Genomic DNA, 22,728 nt, shown 5'->3' on the forward strand with positions numbered 1-22,728 from the left:
AAGGTATTCAGCACATTGTGAAAACCTGTGGGCTATTATTAATGCAACAATATAATAATTTCATCTAGTAGCCTATATATTATCACCAAATTATTCAGAGAATCCAGAGAAATCTTTGTAAACAAGGGACAGGGCTCTGTCTGATTTAGACTGTAGTGGCTTATTCAGTCAGAAGAGACAACAAGCATGTAGTGTTTCCAAGCTATCCTACACTTTATTGAACGCAGTACCATAAACTTACTGCTCTGAATCAAGTGACACATGAAAGCAGAACCAGATGTATTTACATGGATGTCAGAGGTTAACTCAGGAAGCATACAGCCGTATCCAAAAACAAAAAAAAACAATTCAAGTATGGAGAGAACACCGTTTTGTTTCTTTTAAGCCGCAAATGGTCCGGCTGCTTTTCAACACAATCACCTCATCCTGTCCTTCAAAGGTGATCCAGCTTCTGCGTGTGTTGAGCATCATGGTTAGGGATGACCACCAGGAGCAGAGGAACGGGTGCCAATACTACAGCAAGCATACCTTGCATACACTTCTGATGAAATTGCAAGCGCACCCAGACACACGGACACGACCCAAAGGGCACCTCCATTTGAGACATGCAACCCTTTGACGCTAAAGCTTCTACAGCCATTACATCATTGTTCCTCAGCGACTATGAAGGTCCAGCTCGTGATGAGGCTTATGCACAGATTAAAACTATGGAGGGCCGTGATCTACGACTGTTTTAACGTGCCCGCGGGGAGAGCTGATGGTGACACTATGCAGTTCCACAGTAACAGGACAGCGCCAGCACAACCACCAGCATCTCACCTAGACACGGCTGAGCACGGACATACAGTTTCACAAACATACTGTACACACGAAACAAAAATCAGACGGAACGTGTGCTTGAGCGTGTGCAGTTGTGTGTGTGTGTGTGTGTGTTAAAGGCACTCCAAACTCGTGTGGTGCTGTGGCCGATGCAACCATAATACGGTATGTGGTGACGTGTTGGGATATCTACACTCTTTTCGCCCTGATTTGTCTTCATTTTTCTTTTCTCTCACTAAAAGGGGTCTGCTTGCTTAGAGCTCATGGGCAACGCATGCAGACTTGCACAAGAACAGACAGACAGGCACGCACACACATACACAGGTGCAGACAGGCACACACACACAATTCAGTTTGGTGAAATAGTTAAACGTGTAGGCTGATGTGTTTCAATGACCTGATGGGAGTGGACTGCAGGAAGACTGCTAAAGTGGTTTAAAAAAAAAAGAATTAAAAAAAAAAAATAAAAAAAAAATCAACAAACACATATACAAATGAAGTAACACTCCACTTTCAGCACCCATTTTTGAGGATCCACCACCCAGCCCTCTCTCCAACAGAGGCTGGAGGTCAGAATGTTTTCCGGTTACAGTCTTGTCTGGGGCAGAGGGGTGACAGGCATCAATTGCCAAGCATACAAAGGAGACTTTTGGAGAGTAGGTTTGAGGGTGATGCGGGGCCTTCGGCCACTAGATGGCAACATTGGGTCCTCTACGGCACTGTCCACTGTCAGTAGGCAATGAAAGCTGGTCTTACATCCAGCTTGCATTCTCAGAGTAAAATAAGCAGACATCAGTTTGTCAGAGTGAATGAAGCTATGATCACGTTCTTCACGTTAGCAGCGTCCAGTTGAACGTGTCATGCTTTTCACTATTCTGACAGTCAAATCCTCCATTGAGATCTGGGGAGAAGAGCAGCTTCCACACATCACTGATGTCCTTTTGTACAAATAAATAATGACAATAACAGCAATGACAACAATAACAAAAAATGACTGGATAAACAGCAGTAAAAACACATCATTGGGAGCTGGGAGAGTGTGTGTGTGTGTGTGTGTGTGTGTGTGTGTGTGTGTGTGTGTTGGAGGGGTAAGGATAGGGGGTGGGGTTGACATTATGATGGCTCTTCTATGTTCCTTGAGTTCTTTTTTTTTTTTGCTTGTTTTGATTTGAAAGAGGGCAACCCAGCTGTGGCTGTGGGACCACACGTGTGGTCAGAGAGCGACGCAGGATTGGCCTGCTCATGGGGGTGGGCGGAGGGGCCCGGCTACTCAGGACGCAGGGTTGGAGGAAGAGGCAGCGTTGGTCTGGCCATGCTCACCACTGGAGTCTGAGAGGAACACACACACACACACACACACACACACACACACACACACACACACACACACACACACACACACACACACACACACACACACACACACACACACACACACACACACACACACACACACACACACACACACACACACACACACACACACACACACACACACACAGGACAGAAAACATGAGAAAGGGGCAGAGCACAATGCTTTGCTGCAATTATATCTAAACATGAAATACTGCCAAGTGAATGGGCTTTTTTTACACCTCAAGAATAGTTTTGGGTGGTCAGAAACAAGGGTTGGGAAATAGACCACAAAACACTCTTGCCTACATTTGTACAGGAATGACATCCTCTATGGTTAATTTAATACCAGGCATGCAAACTGGTCAGGGGTGAAAAAGGTGAGAAGGGCACGCGAAGTGACAATAGTGCATAGCTTCCAGGGAGTATGAAATGGCCCAAAACCAGAGATTTACAAAGAAAACAAACTATAAAATCACTAAAAAATTGGTTGTGGCCAAAAATATCATATGTATGATAAAAATAAGTGAATATAAAAAAAGTGTCTTCTTCTCCTATTTCTCCTTAAGTGTGAGGGGCCCGTTGCACTGTTTGGCAGCATGCTTCAGCATGGCCCACCTCTCCTCCTAAGCAATCTACATGAGTTTTCTTTCTTTCTTTTTTCTCTGTGCCTGAAGTTCAGACATTTCTGAAGATTTCAGGCCTATTGGACATGAAGACATAGTAGGCATAGTATTAGAATAAAGATGATAAGTTTGAATACTTGTTGAACCAAACCAGGTGAAACTTGCTTGAGACACACACTATTTCAGACTAACATATAAAATAGGGTAGACTAGACTAATTTGTAAAATCGATTTGAAATGTTTTAACTTCCTATGGAATGGGCATTTTTGTGTCTAGACCAGGTCTTGTGAAGCCGTGTGCAAAAGTAGATCAAAATAAAATGAAAAATGAGTCATTTAGACCATTATTTGCTAAGGTGTTTTGTGTCATGTGTTTTGTAAAATGCCCAATGGAAACTCCCCATAGGACTTTTGGTTACCCAAAATGCATACTGACAATAAAAGCCTTACTGTGTGGTCTCTGGACTATTTGGATTGTTTATCAGAGGTTCTGATGGAATGACTACACTATGGAATAATTACAGAAATGTCTTTGCATTTCGTTTGTTGGTTCAATGGGTGTGGATAAGATGGATTATACATCTGCACAACAAATATTGGATAAAACAATGGATAAAAATATGGATTCCTGTGACTATTTCAATACCCAATTTGCTGCATCTATCTTATTGATAAGGATACACACTGCAGCTAGAAGGTAGGGAAGCACCGGAGGGGGAGGAGGGCAATTTGATACAATTTAATTGAGACATAGTAAGATTAATCTGACAATGTAAAGCACTATACAGATTGTACATGAAAAAGGTTGTCATATATGGATTCCCAAGTGTCCAAGCTTTCAAATGGTGTATAACATTACTATGCTACATAGCAATATGGTGCAATTGATTTATAATGTAGGGGGAGAGGGGGGTGGGTGTGTTGTGGAGGGCACACTGTTTCATAACAAGTTTTATCCTGCAGCCTAGGTTACTTACAGATTGTGGCATTGTGCTAGTTAGTTTGTTTAACCAACCAATAAAGTTGTGTTGTGTGAATAGTGTTCACACTACATGTTAAACTGTAGCCTACCCTATAGGCACAGGCTACTTCAGATCAGGTCACTGAACGTTTCTTAAAGACACGTCAATCAACACTGATTTTGTCTCTGAGCAAGATCAGTATAGCAAAGATCAGTATAGCAAAGGCTAGACCAAGTACAGCACGTAACCTATTCATCAAATTAACTCGTTGTGTCTATATTTCTGTCTCATATCGCTAACTTTAACAACATTAAAACAAAACCGCCAATGCTACGTTGCTACACTAATCTCAACGTCAAAGTTTCAACTAGCCCACCTGTGACATCTCTAGGCACCTTTCCTCGCCGTGCTCACTTTTTCAGACGCATCTAGGCCTATCTGCGCTCACAAAAGGAGGCTATACCTGCGCGAGCGTTCTGTTCACGTTGCCTCTGCAGCAACATGCTTCCACTGATGTTTAGTAAACGCACATAGCCTAACATTCGTTGCTGAAATTTTTAATGGCGCTCTTGTAACACCAAGATGTGTTTGCGTCTGCACAATAGTAAACTCAGCTCACGTTGACCCCCCCCCCCCCCAAATATTTTCTCATCGGTTCTGCACAAACCACGTAAGTCAGTCATTTTGGATTCAAAACGGCGAATTTCGCAGAAAGGTGAGGAGTTTGCATGCCTGTAATACTGCTCTAAGGTGTGTACTCTCCCGAGACCATGGAACTATTGGTGATCACAGTTTTTATGCTGGCTGGCCAAGCACACCCAAAAGGACCAGCAAGGGTCAAGTTTCCAAATACTGATAAGAGCAATGAACAGATAACATATCCTAACGTCTTTAAATGTTTCAAGTTGCTGTTTTTTCATGTGTCACCATAATGTTAGTATTTTAACATTGTTACTTTTTTAAAATTAAGTTCCATTTTCTGCTGCATTTGTAGTTCTTACTCTGAGGTAGTAGCTAGCAAACACTGCCCAGGGTTAGCAGTCAGAACAGGTCACAGACTGACCTGCGTTGGTTGATCCAGCGGGGCTGGAGCCAGCAGGGGTGCGAGCGTGAGCAGGGATCAAGATGGACGCCAGAGATGGATTACCGGACAACTCTAGAACAACAACAACAACAACAAAAACAACAACATGAGACCATTAAAACAATCAAGACCACTCCTATTCCAACACTCCACCTGCCCTACATGGTGCCTGGTGGTCCAGTGAGGGTCAGTCTGAGCCGGAGCCCTACCCTGAGTGGTGAAGTTGAAGAGAGCCGGTCTGTCGCGGCCGTTGGGTAGCTTAGTGTTGGGCTCGCGCAGCTCGTCGAAGAAGGAGTGGGCGCACGCCTCCAGCGGGGAGTAGCGGGACGACGGCGGGTACTCCAGGAGCCGCGAGCACAGAGCCATCGCCTCCGGAGCAGTGCGGGGCCGGAACACCTGCAGCGCACACACACACACACACACGATGAAGTACACATTTACCTTCTGCAATGCACATGCACTGAAGCGCACACACACACATGCACTGAAGCACGCACACACACACATGCATATTTGCATACAGTATATGCATATTTGCAAATCAGATAACAAATAAACTTGCTTGAGACACTTTTTCAGGCTAAAATTATCAAATAAAATAGGGTAGACTACATCATGCCAATCATCTTTTGTCTTCCCACTTAAGGAGCGATTCATCTTTTATTCACATTAGCTTTTACTATACTGATAAAGTTCTCTGTAAAAATGGGCTGAATTTGCTCCACCTTTTGCCCATATAAATTGTTCAAACTTCATGTATTATTCCTCACAGACACTTGTTGTAGCCTATACAGTTGAACACAGTAGCCAACGTCTATTTTTTTTTTACATGCAAAAACAGCAACATATGGTTATTGGTCTAATATTGATAATGTTCACAATATTGGAAGAAGACATGCTGCTACATTGCTACGCTAATTTACTCGGGTTTTTTTTTACTTGCTTTGAATATTTAAGTTTCAACTAGCCCACCTGTGACATGCCTAGACATTTGTCCTGGTCGGCCCACATCACTACTCCAGCTGACATTTCACACGCACCTGCGCTTGCACACACTTTAGAATGCCGTGAATGACCGCGGACACAAGTTTCAAAATAGAAGTGATAGTGTGTTTATTTTCTGAAGTGATGCATATTTTCCCCTTGGGATCTACAATATCATGTTACGGTATCCATTAATTCTACCAAAGGAAAAAATAAGACCTTGTGTATGAAATTCAAGACTTTTAAGGCCTTAATTTGAATATTAAATGTACACTTTTTCAATATTTTTAAGACCCCGCGGGTACCCTGTGTGTGTGTGTGTGTGTGTGTGTGTGTGTGTGTGTGTGTGTGTGTGTGTGTGTGTGTGTATGTGTGTGAGTGAAAGTGGGGCCACCTGTGGTGTGTCTGCAGATATACCTTAGCCCAGGGGTGTGCTTTGATCTGGGGGAACTTGAACTCTGTGTAGTTGGGGTTCATCTCACGGATCTGCTCCCTACTGGGGGTGCCCAGAACCTAGAGAACACAGACGGACCTGAGTTTCCATATGCAGGAATACACACATCACTTCATTACACTGACAAAGACACACACACACACACGGACAGACGCACGCACACACATCTGAGTTACCTTGATGATCTCCACGAGCTGATCGACGCCACTGTCCCCGGGGAAGATGGGCTGCCCCAGCAGCAGCTCTGCCAGCACGCAGCCCGCTGACCACACGTCTGAGAGGAGGGACACAAACAAACCATCTTTAAAAGCCACTCTTTAAAAGAACCATCTTTAAAAGAATCATCTTTAAAAGCCACTCTTTAAAAGAACCATCTTTAAAACAACCAACTTTAAAAGAACCATCTCTAAAAGCCACTCTTTAAAAGAACCATCTTTAAAAGAACCGTCTTTAAAAGAATCATCTTTAAAAGCCACTCTTTAGCACTTTGGTTAGGAACATTTGCTGCTGTTCTCATTTAGCCAGTTTCCCACACAAGCCTAGTTCTTGACTAACAGCTTTTATTCAAGATTTTTTTTTAGTCAAGGACTAGGCTTAGTCCATGTCCATTATGTGTGTGTAATGATACCAATGGCCAACTATACTGACTGTAGACTGATAATCCTTATTTGCTAAACATAATTATAATTAATTTACACAAATGCAAATCAGTAATATCTATTTACAGTTGTGCTTATCCATCCTAAAGTTGACTAAAAAGAGGAATACAAAAATAATATTTTGGAAACTGATCTTAATGCCTAAATAAAATAAAATAAAAAAAGATTAATTCATTAATAATTTAAAAAATGAGGACAAATCCAACCTTTAAGGACGCCGATTTTCTTTGTGAATGAATAATGTATCAAAAATAAATAAATGTTCTTCCAGGGGTCATACGTATATACACCCCTATGTTAAATTCCCATAGAGGGAGACAGATTTTTATTTTTAAAGACCAGTTATTTCATGGATCTAGGATACTATGCATCCTGATAAAGTAAAAATGGGCAGAACTGTATCTATGTAGTCATTCTGAAGAATATTAGCACTGTGAACCAATGTTGATTGTGTAGTGTGTGTGGAATGTGAATAGTGTACCAATAACGTTGGTGTAGCTATGTTGATTTTACAGTGAGTGTGTGTGACTAGCTTAGTTATGCTGGATGTGTAGTCAGTGAGTGTGTGTGACTAGCTTAGTTATGCTGGATGTGTAGTCAGTGGGTATGTGTGACTACTAGCTTACCTATGCTGGATGTGTAGTCGGTGGGTGTGTGTGACTACTAGCTCACCTATGCTGGATGTGTAGTCGGTGGGTGTGTGTGACTAGCTCACCTATGCTGGATGTGTAGTCGGTGGGTGTGTGTGACTAGCTCACCTATGCTGGATGTGTAGTCGGTGGGTGTGTGTGACTAGCTCACCTATGCTGGATGTGTAGTCGGTGGCTCCGAAGATGAGCTCGGGCGCCCTGTAGTAGCGTGAGCAGATGTAGGACACGTTGGGCTCCCCGCGCACCAGCTGCTTGGCACTGCAGGAGACCAGTTACACCATCATCATCATCATCATCATCATCATCAACACACCACCATCACACCATGGAGCTTTAGCAGCAACATCGTCATGCTAATTCCCCACAGCTCATCAACACACACGATCATCACCATCATCATCACCCCCATCTCCAGCACCAGGCACCAGCCCTCGGGTGCCAAGGCTAATAGAGGCCCAATCATCAGAAGCAGCGTCAACAGCTGACAATCTAATGAAGCTGGGAGTGAGAGCAGACTGGGCTCCTGCTGTGAGGGACAGAACAGTGGGAGACATCACAGAGCCGGCGTTCAGAACATCCAGTACATGGTGCACTCAGCGCTTAACCCGTTTACTGCCAACGGTGCATATATGCGCCCACAATGAGTGTGTTCTAGAATGCCAAGGGTGCATATGTGCGCCCAAGGAGCATCATCATTGCCGCGCAAACATGTAGCCAATTAAAACATCGTTACTGTGCTGTTGCTATGTTGATATGATAGTAAACATGTTCTAGACAGATCACGATTGGTTAATATTTCACAAATATGCTAATTACGTCATTCACAAACTTCAAGAAACAAATTAGCATCAGCTAAATATCAAGCTATCTAGCTAGCACACAGAGAGTTTTTGCGATTGCGGTACCGTGAATTTACGACCATGGAGGAGAGTTTTAATTTCAACTGGGACAGTGACAGCGATGAGGAGTTTTTCGGATTTGGAGAGGAGGACTTGGAGGGGGTCCTGTGTGGTCCAGGGGAGGACGAGGAGGGAGTCGAAGAAGGAGGAGCGGCCGGCGACTTCACCGAGGCCGGCGACTTCACTGGCTGTGGTGAGGGAGACGCCCCGCGGGAGTGGCTAGATGTGACAGGCAAGACGGTGGCCACTGAGGGGGAGAGGAAGCGATCTGATGGGAGGATCCCTTTTGTACACACAAACCCACGACCTGGTCCGCAGAGAGTTTGGGATTGTAGTGATCCATACCTTTTTTTTAAAGCCTTTTTTAGCGATTGTGCGATAGATCTCATGGTGGCTGAGACAAACCGCTATGCTGAGGCGTTAGCTTCCACCGAGCTAGCGAGTCACTCCCGTTTACGTGACTATAAACCCACTGATCGCTCTGAGATGGAGGCGTTTTTGGCCATTCAGATCAGCATGGGTCTGACTAGAAAGCCTCAAATCGCTGATTACTGGAGCACCCAAAGTTCACTGGGCTTGACACCAAATTTCGCCCGTGTAATGACACGCAACCGCTTTCAGCTCTTGTCCTCCTGCATCCACTTCAATGACAACTCTCTGAGGTTGGAGAGAGGTCAGCTGGGTTATGATCCACTTTTTAAAATCCGCCCACTCATGGATCTAGTCCTGAAGAGTTTTCAGAGCGAGTACTACCCCCACGAACACCTCTCCATTGATGAATCCATGGTTTCATTTCGTGGAAGGGTGTTTTTTCGTCAGTACGTGCCAAATAAAAGACACCGGTTTGGTCTGAAGAATTTTGTCCTATCAGACGCGACAAGTAATTACACGTACCTGTGGCACGTATACACTGGAGGGGCCTTCAACTACGATCGCTGTCTGGGTATTGGCCATAGTTCAGTTGTTGGCTTGCTAAGGGAAGCCAAGCTTTTGGGGAAGGGACACAGTCTCTATACTGACAGCTACTACACCTCACCCGCTCTTTTCCAAGAGCTCCACCGGCAAAACACCGGCGCTTGTGGAACTGTTCGTGTGAACAGGAAAGGCATGCCCCCTCAACTCCATGGTCTGAAATTGCGGCCTTCAGATCCCCCTGTGTTTTTTGAAAAACGTCCACTTTTAACTGCGTCTTTTCGTGATGCTGGTACAGTCACCGTCCTCTCCACAGTGCACGACAATCTCGTTATCACCAAACGAGTGCGTAGCAAAGGGCCGGATGGCTACAGAACTTTGCGCAAGCCAAAGAGCGTGGAGGACTACAACCGCTTTATGGGAGGGGTAGATCGATCGCGGAGACCAGCTATGCTCCTATTACAGCTACCAACACCGTGCAATGAAGTGGTACCATCGGTTGTTCCATCACATACGAGAGGTCGCACTTGTGAATGCCTACATCTTGCACAAAGAAAGTGGCAATACAATGCAGTCTGCTGGATTCCGCGAGCTTGTGGTGAAGGGGCTACTGAGACGGAGGCAAATTGAGCTCACTCCACCTGCCAGGCCAATCAGCACACCGTTAGTGCCCGTGCGTCTAACTGGTCGACACTTTCTCGGACAAAACGAGAAATCGCGTCCGGACTGCAAAGTCTGTTCCACGCGGAAGCGCAGTCCAGATGACGCACGAAGAGGGAGGAAGCAGACACCTTTCTTCTGCAAGACCTGTCCAGACCACCCTGCACTGTGCCCTACTGACTGCTTTGAGATGTACCATACAAAGCTTGTGTACAAACACTGGTGAGATGTTGTTTGCTTATTATAGTAGGCTATCTAGTATGCGTATCTGCTAGTATCTGGTAAATTACATTAATTTTAATATGCACATGTTGATATGCATTTTCCTTGTTTCATACAACGTAATAATTACTACTATTGATTATATAAAAGTTATTTATGCACGTTAAATTACACTGCTAATAACTATAAATGTAGACAATTGCCAAAATGTTCCATTTTGTTTGAATTTTCTTCTCTAAATATAGTTTTTTTTTCTTTTACAGAATCGTCCATCTCAGGCATCCACCACTACCAGGTCGTCTAGGAGCACTTTCAATCAGTTAAATCAGCCTTCTTTCAATTAGTTCAAAGGATCAGTTCTTTCAATCAGTTCAAATGATCAGTTCTTTCAATCAGTTCAAATGATCAGTTCTTTCAATCAGTTCAAATGATTAATTCTTCCAATCAGTTACTGTTCATTTTTAGAAATCTATACAAAACTTGAACTGATATTGTTTATTTGTTCAAATCTCTACCAGTGTGGAGGTTTTACTGTTCATTTTTAGAAATCTATACAAAACTTGAACTGATATTTACTGTTAGTTTGTTCAAATCTCTACCAGTGTGGAGGTTTTACTGTTCATTTTCAGAAATCTATACAAAACTTGAACTGATATTTACTGTTTGTTTGTTCAAATCTCTACCAGTGTGGAGGTTTTACTGTTCATTTTTAAAAATCTATACAAAACTTGAACTGATATTTACTGTTTGTTTGTTCAAATCTCTACCAGTGTGGAGGTTTTACTGTTCATTTTTAGAAATCTATACAAAACTTGAACTGATATTTATTGTTTGTTTGTTCAAATCTCTACCAGTGTGGAGGTTTTGCTGTTCGTTTTTAGAAATCTATACAAAACTTGAACTGATATTGTTTGTTCAAATCTCTACCAGTGCAGAGGTTTTACTGTTCATTTTTAGAAATCTATACAAAACTTGAACTGATATTGTTTATTTGTTCAAATCTCTACCAGTGTAGAGGTTTTACTGTTCATTTTTAGAAATCTATACAAAACTTGAACTGATATTTATTGTTTGTTTGTTCAAATCTCTACCAGTGTGGAGGTTTTGCTGTTCGTTTTTAGAAATCTATACAAAACTTGAACTGATATTGTTTGTTCAAATCTCTACCAGTGCAGAGGTTTTACTGTTCATTTTTAGAAATCTATACAAAACTTGAACTGATATTGTTTATTTGTTCAAATCTCTACCAGTGTAGAAGTTTTACTGTTCATTTTTAGAAATCTATACAAAACTTGAACTGATATTTATTGTTTGTTTGTTCAAATCTCTACCAGTGTGGAGGTTTTGCTGTTCGTTTTTAGAAATCTATACAAAACTTGAACTGATATTGTTTGTTCAAATCTCTACCAGTGCAGAGGTTTTACTGTTCATTTTTAGAAATCTATACAAAACTTGAACTGATATTGTTTATTTGTTCAAATCTCTACCAGTGTAGAGGTTTTACTGTTCATTTTTAGAAATCTATACAAAACTTGAACTGATATTTATTGTTTGTTTGTTCAAATCTCTACCAGTGTGGAGGTTTTGCTGTTCGTTTTTAGAAATCTATACAAAACTTGAACTGATATTGTTTGTTCAAATCTCTACCAGTGCAGAGGTTTTACTGTTCATTTTTAGAAATCTATACAAAACTTGAACTGATATTGTTTATTTGTTCAAATCTCTACCAGTGTAGAGGTTTTACTGTTCATTTTTAGAAATCTATACAAAACTTGAACTGATATTTATTGTTTGTTTGTTCAAATCTCTACCAGTGTGGAGGTTTTGCTGTTCGTTTTTAGAAATCTATACAAAACTTGAACTGATATTGTTTGTTCAAATCTCTACCAGTGCAGAGGTTTTACTGTTCATTTTTAGAAATCTATACAAAACTTGAACTGATATTGTTTGTTCAAATCTCTACCAGTGCAGAGGTTTTACTGTTCATTTTTAGAAATCTATACAAAACTTGAACTGATATTGTTTATTTGTTCAAATCTCTACCAGTGTAGAGGTTTTACTGTTCATTTTTAGAAATTCATACAAAACTTGAACTGATATTTATTGTTTGTTCAAATCTCTACCAGTGTAGAGGTTTTACTGTTCATTTTTAGAAATCTATACAAAACTTGAACTGGCTATAGTAGCTGGCTAGCAGTCCACTAGTTTCCAAAAGATGTTCAGAGTTCTTTTTTGTTCACTTCAACAGTTATTACTTCTAGCTGTGTACTCAAATGAAACATGGATCTAATCCAATGTGTTTTCAAAGGCAAAATAGGAAATTAATCACAGAGAACATGAGTATTGTGGCCACATATAGGTTGCTCCCCGGGCACAACACTGGTCTCTGCTGTTAGTGTGCTCACAAGAACTTAACCTATGTCAGTCCTTTACTGTTTGCAGTAAAAAAAAACACCCCAGCAGGTGGACATTTTTTCTTTTATGATCTGCAAATTGTCATGTGCAAAGTATCTTGGTTTGTCACCAATACCACCAATAGTATATATACTCTTTTGATCCCGTGAGGGAAATTTGGTCTCTGCATTTATCCCAATCCGTGAATTAGTGAAACACACTCAGCACACAGTGAACATACAGTGAGGTGAAGCACACACCTTTCTCAAGGGCACTTCAGCCGTTCCTACTGGTCGGGATTCGAACCGGCAACCCTCCGGTTAGTTCGAAGCGCTAACCAGTAGGCCACGGCTGCCCCTCAATTAGCAAAAATAACTTATTATTCATATTTATTGTTCAATTTTACTACAGGGGTGTTTATGTTTAGTCATTCTAAACCTTTCTGGACCTGAATTTAATTGCAAAGGAACAGCATAAATAATGACATGCATGGTACTACATGATTAACATGTCACTGTTTGTTAGACTACCTGATTTATCTGAATTGAAACCGCCTACCGTTTGTCACGTTGTATGTTATAAGTTTGCTACTCAATCATTTTGTAATGATGTAATGAGATGTGTGAATATTTAGAGTATGTAATAATATATTATTAATTGATTAAATTACATATCTTCCTATGAATATTATCTATTGTGTGTGTTTTTGAGGTGATAATTCATTAGTACATATTACAAATTGTATTGTGCAACTGCTGTTTGTAATAACCACAATGACATTCACAATGTTTTTTGGAGCCCTAAATAGAGGCAGTGGTGTAACATCCTTTGTTATTTGACTGTAGCTATCAAAAAGTAGTGTAAAACCAGAAAACAGGTACTTTATACACAGTTTGACAATATCCAGCAGATTTTTGGGGGATTTAGAATGTTGTTCTGGCTGTGAGGGGGTGCAGTATTCTAGAATTCCGTGGCAGTTAAAGAGTTAAAGCACGGAAACTAATTGTGTGCCTGAAATCACACAATTTCAGAGACTTTCAAAGCCATGTATTTATGACGTATTTATGATGCCTGAATTCAGGCACAGTGCCTGAGAAATCACACCCTGTGCACTATATAGGGACTACATAGAGGAGAGAGGAGAACCAGACAATGTGTATGGAGCATACACTCACTCAGTACATAGTGCACTACATGGTGAAAAAACACTTTATGGTTATTCACTAAATGGAGCACTACATAGTGAAAAACCACATTATAGTTATTCACTAGTCAGTGCACTATGCAGAGAATGAGAGGAGGTTCTGAACACAAGGAGACTGTGATGGAGGGAGGTAGAGAGGGAGAAAGACAGACAGAACGACAGACAGACAGACAGACTGACCTCCCAAAGTCACAGAGCTTGAGGACAGCAGTCTCAGGGTCCAGCAGCAGGTTCTGGGGTTTGATGTCCCGGTGGCAGATGCCATACGAGTGGATGTAGGCCAGACTGCGGAACAGCTGGTACATGTACAGCTACAGAGAGAAGAGCATGACAGTTTTATTGGTTTGTTTGGTCTAGTCCATTTCAAAGGATGGAGGCGACATATTTAGGAGGCATTTTTAACCCGCTTTTAACAGCGCTTTTAACACGCAACACGCAATGGTGGGTTTCGGATTCAGACCTGGGCGGACCGACTGTCCGGCAGCAAACCTGCAAAACTGGCTAAATGAGAACAGCAGCAACCTACCTACACAACATTTGGCTTCTGAATGTGTCCTGTACAGTTAAAGCCCCATTTACATATACTGAAACTAGCGACAAAAGACCATGTAATGTCCATGTAATTAAGCGATTACAGGCTAAATAACCACTGCCGACTTCTGAGGCGAAAAGAGATGGGCGAATCGCTGTATGTGAATGGGACGGGACGTTAGGTATCGTGTTGAAGTGAACCAGTGACCCTCTCAGAGATGCTTTCAAAAGACCATACATGTTGTTAAAAATAGCTGATAATAAAAGAGATGGGAAAAAAGTATAACAAAGGAGAGAAGAGGAGATGAGAAGATCAGAAGGGAGAGGAGATTGACGTACCTTGACGTAGATCATGGGGAGCATCTGTTTGGCTCGACTGTAGTGTCGGGCGACGCGGTACACTGTCTCTGGAACATAGTCCAGCACCAGGTTCAGATACACCTCGTCCTTCTACAGAGAGATGGAGAGAGAAAAAAGAGAAAAAAGAGAGAGAAGACCATGAGATGAGGTTAAAAGTTGAGTTGAGATGTTTTGACAAGAGCTGACAGATCTTAATGTGCAGAAGACCAAAACTATAAGAACTTTAACACACAGACTCAGGTTATTTTGTTTCCACGGCCTCTCGGACACACACATGCACGTCACTTCTCAAAACAGAAAAAACACTCTAACCCCATGACATGAACAAATGACCAAAAAAAAAAACGCTATAAAAAAAATCTGACCCTCTGACAAAGAAGCCAGACAAATACTTGTGTGTGTATGTGTGTGTGTCAGTGGGTTTGTATGAGCTTCCTCTGGTAACACATCGCCTCAGTCCCTGTTCAGACGCTGACTCACTCTCCTGCCTCACAACAGCAGCTCCAGCCCACGCATCCCATTGGCTGTCAGGCCGCGGCGGGCAAGCTGATTGGCTCGCCAACGCCTGATGGTAGCAGCGCAGTTATGGGAGCTGCAGGTACTTACCCATTTTCAACAGTCCACACTAAAGCACAGAATATGTGTGTGTGTGTGTGTGTGTGCACATGTATTTAAGTTAGTGTGTGTGTGTCTGAATATGTTCTGTTCCTTCTGAGGATCACACCAGGACAGTGACGCACTTAAAGTAAAGCCGTTAGCACTCAACCTCCCACAGAAGCAACAGGCAGAGCGCATGATCATTCATTTCTCCTTCGCACTCTCCACCTCTCTCCGTTTCCTCCATCCTCCCCTCTCTCCCTCCATTATGTGCTGACTCACTCGACCTCTCGTTTAAAATAGGGGGGCCGGAGGTCTGATTATAAATAGGTGTGCTGGAAGATTGTCCGTTTCCATGACAGGGAGTGTGCCATTCAGACTACACAGCTGTGATCAGCGGCATGATTGACAGCTGTCTCAGAGGACGCTGCTCCCATGGGGGCAACTCCCCTCAGGCTCATGGATGTCAATCCATCACTGTTACTAGGCAGGAGCTTCCCAGGCAACATGTCAGGTGTGTGTTCATTCAATCTGTTATCTGAGCTTTAGTAGCTAACGAGTTCTAGACATATGAACACACACAAACAGAGCTGCCTCAAACATCTGAATGGGTTGCACAGGGCAGGAGAGCAGAAGGAAAAGGGATCAGCAGAGAAGAGGAGAGAATAAGGGCAGATAAGAAGGGAAGTGAAGGGGAAAAAGTGACAAAAAGAGGTGAACGAGTGGAACGAATATGAGGGGGGGGGGGGAGCAAAGAAGGGAAGAGAAGCCAAAAAAGGAAAGATGGCAGGATATTAAGGAAAGGAAAGAAGGAGAGCACAGAGGGCGGTGCCAAAGTGACATTTAAAGGAGAATGAGGAGAAAGAGCATGGAGACAAAAGGAGAGGAGACAAGAAGAAGAGAAGAAGAGAAGAAGAGAAGAGAAGAGGAGCAGAGAAAAGAAGAGAGCGCAGAATAGGGAAGGATGAGGAGATGGCAGGATATGACGCGAGGGAAAAAAGAAGAGAGGGGCATGCTGCATCTCACCTTGTCTCCATTGGAGTAGAAGTAGTAACGCAGGCGCACGATGTTGCAGTGGTCCAGCTTCCGCATGATCTGCAGCTCACGGTTCTGACATTGGGACAGACACAGACAGGAGGACACAAGGGCATGACTCACAATTCAACTCAGTGCTTTAAACAATGGCTGCTCTCTACGGTATAGGGCCCTAATTTGGATGATGGGCAAAGTGCTAAATCTAAAGTCTAACTCTAGCTAATATAATAACGTGGCTAAATCAAGTTGCAAATTTAACACCGTGGGCAAGACCCACAAACATTGAGAAGTCAGCTCAAGGCTCCCACATGCCACACAAACACAATAGCTATATAGTTCATGCATGTGAACTTTGCTTGTTGACACACTTTGCCCGCCATCTAAATTAGGGTTCATAGTCTGCGTCACCAAGAGAAGATCTACATCAACAGTGTGATGGAGAGGAAGTATGTATTAAGTATTAAGTATATATACTCTTTTGATCCTGTGAGGGAAATTTGGTCTCTGCATTTATCCCAATCCGTGAATTAGTGAACAAATGAACAATTTGACAAATATAGAAACAAAATGCTGGACAGAGCAGCGTGATTCGCCAGCGTTCCCGTACACAGATGTAGACATTAACACAGGAAACAAACAAATGAACAAATATTAAAAAGTAAATAAATAAATAAAAATCTGTAAGTGAAACTCAATCAGTTCATTGGTTAGGCCTAATGTTGCATTGAACAGCAGCATGGTGAACAGTCCAAAACCGCAAGTAACATTCGGCTGTAGCGCGGTGCTCTTGAACAGTCCAACCTCCGGAATAACAGGAGAGCTCCGGAATAACAGGTTAGCGGTCATCGACTTCTCTGGGATACAAGCACAAGCAGACTCTGGAAAGCTAGCCCACAGACCAGCAAGCCCAGTCCTCTGAACGGAGGGAGCGGAGTGGAACTTCGAAGGCTGCCCGCTGAACTCCGCGAGGAGATTCACAGGAAGTGGCATCAATAGCTGCTTTCAGACATAGGTGTAAGTCCGCATGTTCTGCAGACATCAAGCAGTTGGGCCGTAGATCTGAATAATCTAACCGTCCATTTGGAACTCCGAACTTAGCCAGCTCTTACACTACTCCCCTCCTAGTATTTCCGACAGACATTAAGTAAATGAGCTCATGTCTAAACGAATCGAAGAACATGCGGAGATTTTGTTCATGTGCATATTCAACCAAGTTCAACCTGTTCAACCATGCAGAGATTCTGTTCATGTGCGTTGGTGTCATTCACACATATGGCCGCATAATGTCCGTATGTAAGCATCATATTTGAATCACCCGAAGGGTCAGACATCCGTTTGACAAAGATCCGCATAGTGCAGAGGACATGTCTGAAAGCAGCTTATTACATGTGCCCACATTCACACTCAGTCATGATGATTCATAATGTCCGTATGTAAGCATCATATTTGAATCACCCGAAGGGTCAGACATCCGTTTGACAAAGATCCGCATAGTGCAGAGGACATGTCTGAAAGCAGCTTATTACATGTGCCCACATTCACACTCAATCATGATGATTCACCAGAGCCTACTGGCCTGAGGCAGATCTGTCAAAAATGCAGCAACTTCTGATGAAATATGGCTACCGTCTTCCAGTTCTGTGTGTGTGGCTGTGTCTCTGTGTGTGTGTGTGTGCAAGATGCCACCATACATAAAGTAGGAGAAATTCTCAAAGCCTGTGTGAATTTATATATTACTCTTCTCAATCTAACAGTGCTCTGTTTGGAGTGCATAAGTGCATGCTCAAACCTCTTCTCTGCACCCTCAGACTGAGCCAGGTGTGTGGCATGTCAAGTGTATGAAGAGTCTGTGCCCAAGCATGTGAAAGGGGAGGGATGGGCAGTTGGCCATTAAAAGAATCATGCGACATACAGTATCTCATATGGAACCATACCAGATGGTCACTCCTTGACAATACAGGGAGAGGAAAAAAATCACACACACACACACACAAACACACAAACAAACACACACCTTGAATCGCTTGTCCTGCAAGACCTTCTTGATGGCCACCATCTCTCCGGAGTCGCACAGCTTGGCCTGGTACACCACGCCAAAGGAGCCATTGCCGATCACCTTGATGTCTGTGTAGCTGACCTCCTGAGGCCTGTCCGGAACCTGGCCCAGAGTAGCCACTACTGTGGTCACTTTACTGCCATCCTTATCTCCTGAGAGAGAAATGGAAAGGGGGGGGGGGGGGGGTATATTATCTGAGGTCATCAACAACATTATAGTATTCTCTGGCTTCAGCTGGCAGAGAGGCAGACTTCATCAAGTATGATCAAAGGCTTCCCTCACTTCCGAACGCATGAGTCAAACCAGAGATACCCGCGTAAGCAATAATCGACCTCACACAATTAAAATGCCATAAGCAGGAGTCACGGCATTCCTTTAAACTTACACACACACGAAGGCATACTCAGGCAGGCCCACAAGGACACACAGTTGGTCTGATGTATGTAGGAAGAGTGACGTCATGTCTATGGAATTTCCTCAGAGGACCTGGCCGCACTCGCTACAGGTACAGCAGTCCCTCTTCCACATGACCATACAAGGGGCATCAACACACACAAACACACATCAAGACTCAATGGAAAATGCTTTCCAGTTTCCATTCATTAGGTCATGCTCTCCATCTTGCTTGCCTCTCTCTCTCTCCCTCCCTCTCTCTCTCTCTCTCTCTCTCGACTCTCTCCTCATTGTTCTCTTTCATTCACTGTCTACTCAGCAAAGGGAGATGATGAGTCACTCCACAGAATTCTCTCTCTCTCTCTCTCTCGGTCTCTCTCTCTGGCCATAACCATCAGCCGACCTCACTGATACTGATACAGTTTCCTGATGGTGGTCACGTACAACCACTGACACAAGATCAGAGCAAGACAGAAAGCACCACAGTGGGACAGCACGGGGCCCATGCAACAGGAACACTGACATCATAGCTCCACTGCCTGCTGTTCCATAATGGGCTTTGGAAGGGTGGGAGTATGTCAATAGGACCTAAGGGTGTGTATGTATCTGTGTGTGTGTGTGTGTGTGTGTGTCGGGGCTTATAGCGATGCCTGGGGTGTGAAGCAGGACATGAGAAATGGCCTGGAACAGTAGTAGAGAGAAAGAAGGAAGGAAGGAAGGAAAGCCAGCATGAAGCTTCAATGAGTCTTCTTTCTTTCTTTCTTTCTTACACACACACACACACACACACACACACACACAGAGAGAGAGAGAGAGAAAGAGAGAACCCAGAGGCTAAGGAGTTTTGCATACACCTTTCAAGATCTTGACCACACCCATCATTTAAAAGGCAAGGGTGTCACTGGGGCAAGCCTTTACCTATCATGACAGCTCAGTGAGTCAGCTGAAGACTGCTCTAGATGTCACTGAGAGAATGGAAGATTACAATCCTTACAAACGCACAATGACTCTGGGATCTCTTGTATATTGAGGGATTACACTGGGCAGACTGATTGGATGTTAGTGCTGAGTTCTAGTTCCTCTATGTGTCTGTAGTGCAAGTCCATCACTTCAGGATATGATGTGGGGAAAACCCAATGACCAGTCCCTCCCACGCCTTATGCTGTCAGAGTGAGTGCTAGTCTTCTATCCTAGAGCTTCCACAGACATCTTCAGCATCCATGGCGAAGCTGGTTTACCCTTGTCTCAATTTGGACATCAATAAGCTGAACTCATGCAACCTGAAAGCCTGACTCTTGACATTAAGCCTCTTGTTCGATCTAACACTGGCAGAACGCAGAAGCTGACAATGACAGACTGCGTTCGACATCACCACATTAAATTTCATGACAATTTTGACAAATTATCCAAACCAAATCAATCTATTGCCCCTATATTAGAGGGCAAGCTAGAATTATTGTCAGATAAAACTCGTGTATGCAAACTGTCACAGAAATATGCAAAAAGACACAGAAATATAGTAATCAGATAAATCAAAGGTTACATTCAAGACATAAATTTAAGTGTACTTACGACTGACTTTCATGCTACCGAAGGCTGAGGGCTGCGGCACTGGCTTGCAGCTCTCCGCGAAGGAAGTGGTTCTGGGTCGCCCTGACATGCTCCAACCCCGCAGCTCCTCCGGGACTGCTTGGGTAACGTTACTCGAGATTTAAGTAACGTTCAGTAAAAAAAGAACAGCGATGTCCTGTCCAGTGATGTTTGAGGGGTGTTGTAACCCTAATGACAAGCCACGGTCTCAAGGCCAATTATTATTTTCTCTAACAGAAACGTTAGCTAGCGTTGAGTTACCGTTTCAACTACGGTAACGGTGCCAATATCAGTTTTCTAAAAGGACAAATTAGACAGACATCGACAGCAACTACAAGCTATACAAACAGCATTCTCCAAAACGACTGTTTGTTTAAAAAACGATTAGGCAGTATGGCAGGGACGCATTACAGAATAAGTTGTCACAAACGAGACCTTTCACATTGAGCTAGGTATCGCTAGCTAGCCTGCAACCCGCGTTACCTAGCCTCGCTAGCTAGGTAACCAGCTAGCTTGTTAGCTGTAGTTGATTACAGTGAGATAACGTTACTGGATTTGACGTTACTTTAAAATCAAGAGGTCGACAATTATTGTGACACTACCTAAAACCTGTTGTTATCGTTAAAAATCTAACATGAGTTGTACGATAGCTTGTGAAGCTGAGGGGTATAACGTCGGCTAAAATCTTAGCTAACGTTACTGGCACTCGTTAACTGCTAACGCTGCATTAGCCATAGTTAACGGCTAACACTCGCCTGTTCAGTCCAACATTCACATCAAATAAACACGTATAAATACACGTTCAACGATTAATCGTCCAGGTGTCCGGATTCTCCTGTTCCGATACACGCGACAGGACACAGATTATCTTCTCAAGTTTGATGGAGGATCCAGTGGATGCTATCCTATCACTCGGACAGACTTCGTTCAGCTCCACGAAAGTGAGATTCTTGACTCCTTCCCCTGTCGCCTGCTCGATAGGCTACTATAGAAAGACCGGCAGGGTCGTGACGTCACATGTCCCGGTGGGGCAAACCTACCTCACGAAATAGTCAATGGGAGTAGGCCTACGTGAATTACGTACGACAATCAGTCACACATAATTTCCTACCAGCGCTACCACTGCTATCAACATGAATGCGACTTCATTAGAGTAAATAGTAAATAGTTGAAGTAAAAACAAATAGTATTGTTTTTTGCTATAATTCTGTACTAGGCTAAATGTCCCCAATGTTCCACAAGATGTTGGACAGCTGTCCACCCTGAGACCCATTTTGTCTCATATCATGCAGGTCAGAAGTAGGCTAGACTAGGGCTACACATAATGGCTTGAGCCTCTCTAACCATGCCGTTGCACTAAAATATTATAAATTGGCACAGTTTATAAACAGTAGTACATTACTGGGCGGGCAGCTCAGGGATGTGGGGTCATAGGTCATGACCCTGATGTGAAGCACACCACCAGAGCCCGTCTACGGACATTCTCTGACACCACCAATGGGTTACCACGGAAACTGAACTCCTGCAGGTGCACCAGGTGATTCCTCAGGGGAGTGTCGTAGGGGGTTGTTATGGAGACAGAGGGACAGGAGGTAGTGCAGCCTATGGGAGAATTAAGGCTATTTTTTTTTTTTTTTTAAACATCTTAAAAAGTGGCAAATGGTTGCAAAATGTTGCTTATGTCAATCTCTGTGTGTCTAGGCATACCTACTGTACGTATGGGCAGCTATTGTAGAATAGGTGATTACGTCACTGTCTGTGGCTTAAGTGTATGTCACACATGTGTTAGATGTGTCTTTAGTCACAGGTGTGTGCAAATGTGTTCTATGGTGCTGGAAGAGAGTGTGCTGTCACAATGAACCAACCTGTCTGTGTGTTGATGTAAGGCAAACACACACGCACACTCACAATCACACGTGCAGGGTGTGGTGGAGCCACAGTGACGTCATCACCTGACAACCGGTTGTTGTGAATCCTTTCGCTTCGGATAAAGCACCAGTCAACCAGTCAACTTTAATTCTAACACACGCACACACATATAACAAACTGAGCACTCAAAAAACTATTTTATGTATTTTTTGTTACTGGCTTAAACAACTGCTGCTTCATTGAATATATACTTGCATGTAGCTGGTTACTGAAAAACTGGACCAATAGAAACTCCTCAAAAAGTGCTGAACTGAGCATTACTGAGATGATTTTACGTCAGTGGTTAATACAAAATTGTTAATAACATGGTAAAAGTACTGTTACAACACATAAAATGCACTGTCACAATATTGGA

The 22,728-nt window shown here is 43.1% G+C and overlaps 1 protein-coding gene across 1 annotated transcript; it reads right to left on the reverse strand.

The window, feature by feature from the left end:
- Positions 1–189: 189 nt before the first annotated feature.
- On the reverse strand, positions 190–21,399 carry LOC143142631 (glycogen synthase kinase-3 beta-like). Its single transcript, XM_076303656.1, has 11 exons — positions 20,427–21,399; positions 18,420–18,613; positions 16,397–16,480; positions 14,753–14,863; positions 14,063–14,193; positions 7,743–7,849; positions 6,459–6,556; positions 6,246–6,341; positions 5,054–5,240; positions 4,824–4,916; positions 190–2,148 (listed from the first exon to the last, which is right to left on the reverse strand). Exons 1-11 carry the CDS (start codon positions 20,512–20,514, stop codon positions 2,090–2,092), a joined length of 1,248 nt encoding a protein of 415 aa, XP_076159771.1. The 5' UTR covers positions 20,515–21,399; the 3' UTR covers positions 190–2,089.
- Positions 21,400–22,728: the final 1,329 nt, after the last annotated feature.

The sequence above is a fragment of the Alosa pseudoharengus genome, unplaced genomic scaffold (genome assembly GCF_046254945.1).
Source record: "Alosa pseudoharengus isolate Yale_2024_CS ecotype anadromous, Long Island Sound unplaced genomic scaffold, YU_APseudo_1.1 YU_APseudo_1.1_scf_24, whole genome shotgun sequence".
In the NCBI taxonomy this organism is placed as follows: domain Eukaryota; kingdom Metazoa; phylum Chordata; class Actinopteri; order Clupeiformes; family Clupeidae; genus Alosa; species Alosa pseudoharengus.

What these genes read in the sequence shown, in the direction of transcription:
- LOC143142631 (XM_076303656.1), bottom strand. Translation starts at nt 20,514, where the DNA reads ATGTCAGGGCGACCCAGAACCACTTCCTTCGCGGAGAGCTGCAAGCCA. An exon ending in CGGTAGCATGAAAGTCAGTC is followed by an intron (nt 18,614 to 20,426) that starts GTAAGTACACTT and finishes TTTCTCTCTCAG; the next exon opens with GAGATAAGGATGGCAGTAAA. An exon ending in AGCTCGTGGAGATCATCAAG is followed by an intron (nt 6,342 to 6,458) that starts GTAACTCAGATG and finishes TGTGTTCTCTAG; the next exon opens with GTTCTGGGCACCCCCAGTAG.